We start from the raw sequence: 8,766 nt of genomic DNA, 5'->3' as shown, positions 1-8,766 counted from the left end.
CAGAGGGCGCTGCCTCCGGAGAACCCGCTCGGCTCCGCCGCCGCCGCCATCTCGTTGTCTGATCTCATAAAGGTGTCGCGCAGGTTCCGCCCGGGCTCGTCATTCAGCCGCCCCGGGCCTGGCGCCGCCGCCGCCGGCCTCCTCCGCGCCGCTGCTCCCTGCCCTCCCCCTCCGCCCCTCCCCGCCCTCCGGCCGGGCCGCGCTCCGCTCCCTCCCCGGCCCGCCGCCTGCCCTGCCCTGCCCTGCCCGCCCCTTCCTCCTCGCCCTTCTCCCCCTCCTGCCCGCCCCGCTCCCCTTCTCCTCCCGCCGGCCGGGCCCCGGAGCGCCGGCGCCGTCGGGGTGCGAGCGGGTCCCGGCGCCGTGCCGGGCCGACCCCGTGCCGGCGGGGCCATGGCCGCCAGCGCCAAGCGGAAGCAGGAGGAGAAGCACCTGAAGCTGCTGCGGGAGATGAGCAGCCTGCCGCCCAACCGCAAGTGCTTCGACTGCGACCAGCGCGGCCCCACCTACACCGACATGACGGTGGGCAGCTTCGTCTGCACCTCCTGCTCCGGCATCCTGTGAGTCGGGGCGGGCGCCGCCGCTTCGCCCCCCGGGGGCCGCCCGGCTCCGTGCCGGGGGTTGGGAGGGACGGGGCGGCGGGGGCAGGCTGCCGGGGGGCGCTGGGGGTACCTGGGGGATGCCCCTGGGGCCGAGGGCCCAGCGCCCGGCTGCGTGGCAGTGCCGGGGCCGGGGGCTGCCCCCGCCGGCAGCAGCGGTCGGTGGTGCTGGGGGCCGGGGGCAGCCGGCCGTGCCCCAAATCGCGCCCGCAGTGCCACAAGTTTGTGAGGCAACTCTTCACGCTCCAGCTAAAAGGGTAATCTCCGGGCTTAGCAGTTTAACGTGATCCAAAAAAAAAATAAAATAAAATCCACTACTTCTTTCTGAAGTCTTACTCTTGCTTCATACAAACTTTATGTGTGAGCCTTAGAAAGGGAATGGCTCTGATAAAGCAGATTGCATTTTTCCTGTTCCTCATTCCTGCACGGGCCTCCCCCCACTCCTCCTTTTTCCACCCTTCCTCCCCTGAGGAGCACGGATGGAGCAGGAGCAGCTGGGATCAGGCAGGTCAGGGTTTCGGGGTATCTGTAGGATGCCGGTTGTGTATACGTGACCGGAGGAAAAGCCGGCTGTCTGCAGCGGTACTGCTTGCTCAGCTGAGCCTGTCCGCGTGTTGGTTTCTTGGCATGGTGTGTGCGGAATGGAGCAGAGTCAAAGAAGTGGCCCAAGTAATAAGCAGTGTGTCAAAGGATCCTGATTGTTTGTAAAGGTTTTAGTTCATAAAACGCCCACGAGAGAGCCTGAACTAATTTCTGTCCCTTACTAAGAAGGACTGACTATGGACCCTGCCCCACACAGGTCTTCCATAGTCTGCTCTTTTGGAACAAAGTTGCTAAGTACAATGAGGCTTGAAACAAAGCAACCATGTTCGTTCTGTGCTGAATTTACATGGAACAAGCCGCCTTTTATGCTAGGCAGCTAATTAGACTTGTTTTTTTTTCTTCTACTTTGTGTAGACTTTTGAACAGGCTTGACGCAAATACAGAAACTGCATTCAGGTTGTGGAGCTGAAGAGTCTCCCGTTTTTGACATGTGCATGGCACTTAATCAGCCAGCCCTGGCTATTGTTTGCTATGTTAGCAAACTGTTATTTGTGCTGGCATGTGAAACTATTTTAAGCTACTGCACAGAGCTTATTTAATGGTTGCACGTGTTCTTACTAGTTAAACTAATAGCATGACAAAACTGCCATATGAGAATGTTCTCCTTTATTTTTCAGGCAGGTGTCCTAATCTTAATAGACAAATATATTGTGTGTGTTGCTGAGATGTTTAACACAGGTTCAAGAGGTTTTTTTTCCTCCTATCTGTTAGCTGTGATGTACGGCCTACGGAAGTCCATAGTCCAACTTACAGTAACGTAAAGGATGCACGTGCAGTGAAACAGGTAGTGAGCAAGGAACAGCTGTCACTTGCTGTTAGGTTGGCCATCATTTGGATGCTACTGTGCTTAAAGAAAGTAGATCTTTTTTCTGAAAGACATTTCTTAATATGTTATTCTAATATAATGCATCTCTTATTATAAATATACAGTGTTTTTCTATATATAAAAAAAAAAAATCTATGCTTGAAGTTGATGTAAATGACTATGAAGAGGACTTAAAACTTTCTCCTGAAGTAAAATTGGGCTCGTTCTTTCATATTGATTCAGTAATGCTTTCATAAATGGTGCATTCAAGATCTCACATAGTGGTTAAAGCGTCAGACCCTAGGTGATGGGATATTTCCTTAATAATGAGACTTAGAGACAGGTGAGGTCTGCTTTACTATCAGAAACTGATATTTGTAACACTTCTGTAAGAATAGCCATTCATGCAACTTATTTCCAATTGCCTAATGTAGATTTCCACAGTGGAGGAACCACGTGTTGGTTAATGTGTGGAAGTACTGCTGCCTCCATAGTCCTTAATGGCTGTTTGCATTCCACCTCATGGCACTTGTTTTACTGTAAGGCTTTAATATTATTATTACTTTGCCCTGTTTGTGTGCTATGTGAATGACTTGCACTGCTTCCTCTTTCAATTTTTTTTCTAGCCTGGTGCAGGAAGTATTCTTAGAGTCAAGTAGCCTGTCTTTGAAGCGTAAGGTGCAGTGCCAGACTAATGCTCATACATTAACAAGTTTCCTTCAGAAAGGTGCTCAGTTAGCTATAACAAACAGCTGCTAACATCATATGATCTTGGATAGACATCGGTACAGTCAGCTCTAAACTTTTGAGATCTGATGTCTGACGAGGTTTTTTTGCAGGTTTTTTGAGGTGTTTATTCATTGTTCTGGTAAGGACAATCTGTTAAAACCCCAAATATTCATCTGGGATCCATCATTTATTTCTACTGACAATTCTATGTATAGAAAGAGAGTGATGCCTTATTACTAGATAGAGCTTTAAGAAAACCACCGCTTTCCCCACTGCTCCCAAAATAGTCTGACTGGCTTGTTCAGATGCTGCTGAAAATGATGAAAAACTAGTGACTTGAAGATGATCTGTTTCTGATTTAAATGTTGAAAGTGAGTCTTGTCAACCTCCTCTGTTATGAATAACTAACTTGTTTCCTATAATATGTAGGGCTTGGGTATTTCCTACGGATTGGGTTTACCAGAACAAAGGCTGGGCTGTGCAGAATGGAGCATGCATGGTCATGCATAGTGGTGTGGATAGCGGCTCTGCTTGTGCCCTGTGTTCAAGCTCTCTTTATGTGGAAAGAAAGCATGCTACGTCATGGAAGCTGTGCCGAATTCTGCCTTCTGGTGTTGGACAAGAATGTAGGATGTGTAGAAATACGCACGTCATGTTTTTTTCCCCCCAAGTGGGAGGAAGTGCTGTGCCAGAGCTGTCTCATCAGGTCAAGGATTATGATAGTGCCAGGTCAGAAGGCTTCTCCTCGTGATGTCAGGGTTGGCAGAAAGGTTCTTCTCATTTGACAGAGGTCCCTTGGTTTGATTATGAGCTTACTTCCCCACATTTTGTAGTGTACAAACACCTGATGTAACACTGCCTGGCAGGAGGCGTGTGTACTGCCTGCTGATGTGATAACCAGGGCTCCCCTTCCTCCCCCCGGTACCCCTCCTCACCCCTTCCCCTCCAGCCCTCCGGGATCTTTCCCATTCAGGTGGTTGCACTTTGGGCTTCTGTTAGGAAGGAGCAACCAAGAATACTCAGAGCATATTGTTACTGTGGGGAATGATAAAGCTTTTTTTTATGTAACTTCTTACAATTACTGGATGATGTGGCCTTCTGTTGGCTGCTTATAGTATTCCTAGTTGAAATCTTACATTTTCCTGGCTAAGGGACTTCTGTATCAGCCAGATTAGTGTGTTTGGCCAATACCAGAAACAAACTCAACAATAAATCTTGGTGTAATGGCTGTGATTTACTGTCCCTTTCCCCAGAAGAATTTCTGCAGAAGTTAAAATTGCCTAAATAAGTGGTGTTAGAGTGAAGGTGATGCTGGCTGTGTTAGCATTGTTTTCCAGGACATTTTTTTTCTTGGGGACGTGCTCAGAAAAAAGCTCTGGGTTTTATGTATGTGTATGTATATTTCATTTTTTTCTTCAGTGTCATGGCTGGAAAGCTAAGGAAATGTGCATGCCACAATAAATACTATGCAGTCCAGAAAGGATTTATTTCCCAATAAATGGGTTAAATTAATCTTAACTGTGTACATAAGCCTTTGGCTGTTAAAATATAAAGTGAGCTTGTGAGGTGGTGGAAGGCTTGCAGGGAAGTCCTCAGGTACCAGGAAATGCCATTACTGCTTTTTGCTAATAACAGTAACACAGAAATAGCAATGAATGTGGTGACGCTGCCTTTCCAAAACTTGCTGTCCAGGCACTTGGGGATGTAGGTGCTCTCTGCTGGCTTGGTGTTTGCTATCTCTCAGTAACTTCCTGCTTCCTAGAGGGTCGGAGTTTGCTGGCTCAGACTTGAGGTCATGTTAGGATCTGACACAGGGTGATACTAACGGTGGTGAGTAGCCATCTGTCCCCTGTCCTCCCATGGGAGTGACCCTCTAACTCAGCAAAGCCCACTTACTGTGTGCATGTCCAGCCCTGGCCAGTATTCTCTGAACCTCTGCTGACGTTTGTTTGCAGTGAACACAGAAAAGGCTGTTCCACCAACAAGCCCAAGTTCAGCCATAACTGGCTACTGAATTGTTAGGAACAAACGCTCACGGACGGTGTTTTGAATGTTTAATGTTTAAACTGTGGGACTTCACAACCTTGTGCCAGCAGCCTCGAAGCTTCCTCTGTAAAAGCACATGCTTTAACAGTACCCCTGAAGAAGAGCCATGCCTGTGGTCTCTGTGACTTCCCGGCTGGCGGGCTGGGTCACCGGCAGCGTAGACGGAATCGGTGGAGGAGATTCTCCCAGCTGGAAGCACTGTCCCCCAGAAATGCCCCATTTTGAGTACGAAGCTTGTGCTGGTGAGTGGGCTCTCGGTGTGGGATGCTGCAGCGGTGACAGGAGCCGTCTGGCTCAGGCACCTTCCCGAGCGCTGCTCCGAGGGTGCTGTGGTGACAGCTGCTGCCTGGCGTCCTCGGGAGCCCGGTGACAGCAAGGAGTAACTGGTACCGCTGCGCCCCTGCGGGTCACAAATATTTGTTCAGGGTCAGTTTGAGTTTAGTCATTGCTAAAGGATTATAATCAATGTTTTCTGCTATTAAACAAGGAATACTGCTGAGCATTAGAACCGTGCAAAGCACTTGTCAGATGCACAGAATAGGGAAGCAAGTGTTAGATATATTTTTTCATATAAAAAGGGGGGTCCTTAATTCCTCATACAGCTTAATTGTACTTGGCTGCCTACCAGTGAGCTTCCTCTGCATGTAGATGAGTTGTTAGTGAATCATCTGGGTCATCAAATGATTTCTGTACATGAGGAAGGGTAAAATCTCGTAGGATTTGTGAACCAAGAGGGGCTTCAGTACTTAGGTTTTCTGTTTTAAGCTCTAATTTGTAAATACAACTGTGCTGTGTTAGGGAGGCTCTAGTCAGTTCATGAGTGTCGGGTGCTTGAAAGTGGCTCATCCTAGTTGAAAATCATAAAACTGCTTTTAAGCTGTTCTGATTGTAGGCTCTAAGTAATTTATCTAAGCAAGTTTATGCATGTGCTTTGGGTTGTATTTCCATGCTGAGCAATACAGCCTCTTGTATTGAACCCTTTGTTCCAGTCTGATTTCATACACAGCTTAGTGTAAGAGGAGGCTTTTTGTAGGCTTCCTCCCACCCCTTGCCATCTTACACGTATATGTAAGAATTACTTGTGTGTATAATAATGCAGCTTGATAGTCAGCCAGTTAGCTTTGCATTGCTGGCCATTAAGGTTCAAGATTTCCCACTTTGGTGGCTCACTGGTACAGTGATGTGCTCTCTGCCATCACGCGAGGCATCTGGTGCTGCTGGGCTGGGATCTGACTTTTTGGGACAGGGCCTATTTGCCTCCTTTAGCAGGAGAGCAGAAAAGAAATGAGAATTCACCTCAACCACATGTCATGGATGTAATCTGTAAACACAGATTATACAGATCTGGAATTTTACAACCTGAACTTGAAAACTACATATCTTGCACTGGCTAGAGAGGACTACTGGAAGCCTCGTGTTAGGGTAAGCTGTGCTAGTCACGGCTTTAAATACATCTGTGCAGCTGCTTAACACAGCTGACAGTGTGTGTTTGCTCGTGTAAAAAGCCGTTAAGAGCCCTGATAAATCAATGTAGGTACATGTGTTTTTCCTGGTTAAATAACGTGTGCAGTGCTTTTAAATCCCAAGCATGGGTAAAATATAGCGCTTAATCCATATCTGTTGTAAATGTGAATTCCCAGCAGAAGGTAGTGTGGAAGCTCAGATATCCTGCCTGTGCTGAGTAGTGTGGACTGGTTAGTGAACAGCTTTTAAAGTAGTTCTAAATGTTTTTATGGGTATCTTCCTTAAAATGAGGAGAGTAAATTGACCAGACTAAGGCAGACAGAACCACTTCGTATTTGGTGTAAAAGCAAGACACTGGTTGTTATATATTATTTGAGGAGCATATTTCTGTGAAGCACACAGCAGATACCACCTTTATTTCTATCCTGTCATTTAACGTGATGCTGCGGTGTGACGTAGTGAGTAGTTTTTCCCTTGCATGCATGGGGCAACAAGGTGTATTTAAAGAAAAAGCCAAACAAAACCTGCAAACATCATTATACCAGCAGCAGCTGTGATGTGATGTGTAATTGTGTTGAAGTTGTAGATTATTTTTTTAATACTTGCATCGTCGTAAAATGAATATTTACTTCCTAAATTTTAGGTAATATTACAGTATTGTAATGTGGTGTTTATTTGTGAAATAAATGTGGATTTGGCTTAAAATTTGGTAAAAGAAGTTAAATTGATTTCAATTTAATGTGGAGTTCAGACATCTTAAGACGAGCAGTTTATTTGGGGATGCTTGATCCAAATAGACAAACCAGCTTGAAAGCTCTCTCGAAGTTTAATAAAACTTCCTCTGCCTTCTTGCTGAGGTACTAAACCATGGAGTCCAATTTTAGACAGTCAGGTTTGAAGAATTTGCTTAAGCAGAAGATGAGAATTAGTTTTACAGAATGCTATCAGTAGATTCACATACGATTTTTGCATTTAAGGTACTTTTAAGTTCATTGTATGTCTTAGCAAGATACAATTCATTGTTCGTTTTTATTCAGGTATTTCAAATGGGGTGTCTTAAATTTGTTTCTTTTAATATGAAGCTTAAACAAAAATGTCCTGCTCATTGTTCTTATCGGTATCCAGCTTTAATTAAACTGAACATGTGGAAACAAAGGTGTTTTGTAAACACAGGGGCAGAGTTGTCCTTTTACAGGTACAGTGGATTTATGCATCAAGGTGAAATTGCAAGCTAAAATCACAGTAGTGGTTTTTTTTTTTTTTTTTTTGTCACATTTAAATAGAACCTCAGCTAAAATTTTCTTTTTAAAACTGGAGTACAAAGGTTAGGATCTTTTAATACTTGGAACATCAGATTTGCAATGTGCTGGTTTGACAAATAACAATTACAGTGTTCCTGGAATAATCATCAAGTTAAAGAAAATTTAAATCTTAACTTAGTAGTCAGTGATGTCTATTCCTAAAGGCAATCTGAACCAAATTTATTATTAATGCTAAGTAGCAGAAAGAAGCAATAAAGCTAGCTCGTATCAGCTGGTCTGGTAGCAATGTGTTAGCCCTGTACTACGTTCCTGGAAAGCTTCTCCAAGCTTTGCTTCTGGAAACTTTCTTCTCACATACATAGCACATTCTTTGAAATCTCATAGTTACCTTTTCTTTAAGGTGATGTGACAGGCATCAAGACTTGTTGAACCCGCCTGTTAAGCTAACAGCTGTCCTGCCTATGCTAGTGTCTCTGCTGTTTGGTGCATGTGGGATGTAATGTCCTTGGTGCCACTGAGCAAAACACAGCGTGATTTCAGTTGCAAGTATCTGCAGGCCAAAGCAGTAGCTAGCATGTACTTAAGCAAAAAGTTTTTTCTTCTCAAGCTTTTTCTTATACTCGCACAGTTGCTCAGCAAGATTTTTCTTGATGCTTGTAGCTGTTGACTGACCTGGGTTTGACAATATTAGGCTTTGGCAACAAAATTGACTTGCTACTAGTCCCGCTGCAGCGGTCTGTGGATGTGAGGCTGGTGCCAGTTTCTGCTTAAGGCAGAGCCACTGAGTTTTGAGCTATTGCACTAATAATGTTTGTTCTTGTTTGAAGCACAGTAAAAATGGCAGCTTTTTTCTTCAGCTGCTGCTACTTGCGTAGTGTTCAGGGGGAGGAAGACAACAGACCTGTGCAGAGGAGCAAAAAATAAACTAGAAAAAAAAATGCTGAGAGGAGACAGGAAGCAAAGGTTAAGGTGGGAGGAAAAGAGTCTGAGCTGGGGAGTTTGGTTGGCAGAAATGTAGTGGTTAAGTAGAAGTACTGGTAGGAGTAGGTTGAACCAAGAGGGGAGCTGGAGGGAAAGAAAAATGATGTTGGAGGAGCCCAAGATAGAGAGATGAAAGAAGAAAAGGCAAACGAGTTTGGGGAAGCAGGTTAAGATTTCAAAAAGTTCAAGTCTAATGTGTTCATGAAGTTGCATAAAAAGGGGCAGTTAGCGTGTGCAGCACGGGTCTCCTCTGAAATCCCAGTATTAGATTTTTGCTTTC

At 45.3% G+C, this 8,766-nt stretch overlaps 1 protein-coding gene across 6 annotated transcripts in view; it reads left to right on the top strand.

The window, feature by feature from the left end:
- The first annotated feature begins 301 nt into the window (after positions 1 to 301).
- The window catches only part of AGFG1 (ArfGAP with FG repeats 1), a 35,605-nt gene continuing 27,140 nt past the window's right edge, over positions 302 to 8,766 (top strand). For all 6 annotated transcript variants that reach the window (XM_032193103.1, XM_032193102.1, XM_032193101.1 and 3 more), the window contains exon 1: positions 302 to 557. In XM_032193103.1, the coding sequence (XP_032048994.1) occupies positions 391 to 557 (167 nt within the window). In that variant the 5' untranslated portion in view covers positions 302 to 390. The remainder of the gene's footprint in view (positions 558 to 8,766) is intronic.

The sequence above is a fragment of the Aythya fuligula genome, chromosome 9 (genome assembly GCF_009819795.1).
Source record: "Aythya fuligula isolate bAytFul2 chromosome 9, bAytFul2.pri, whole genome shotgun sequence".
Classification (NCBI taxonomy): Eukaryota; Metazoa; Chordata; class Aves; order Anseriformes; family Anatidae; genus Aythya; species Aythya fuligula.
Note: the sequence above shows the minus strand (reverse complement) of the source record. Positions and strands in the feature narration are given on the sequence as shown.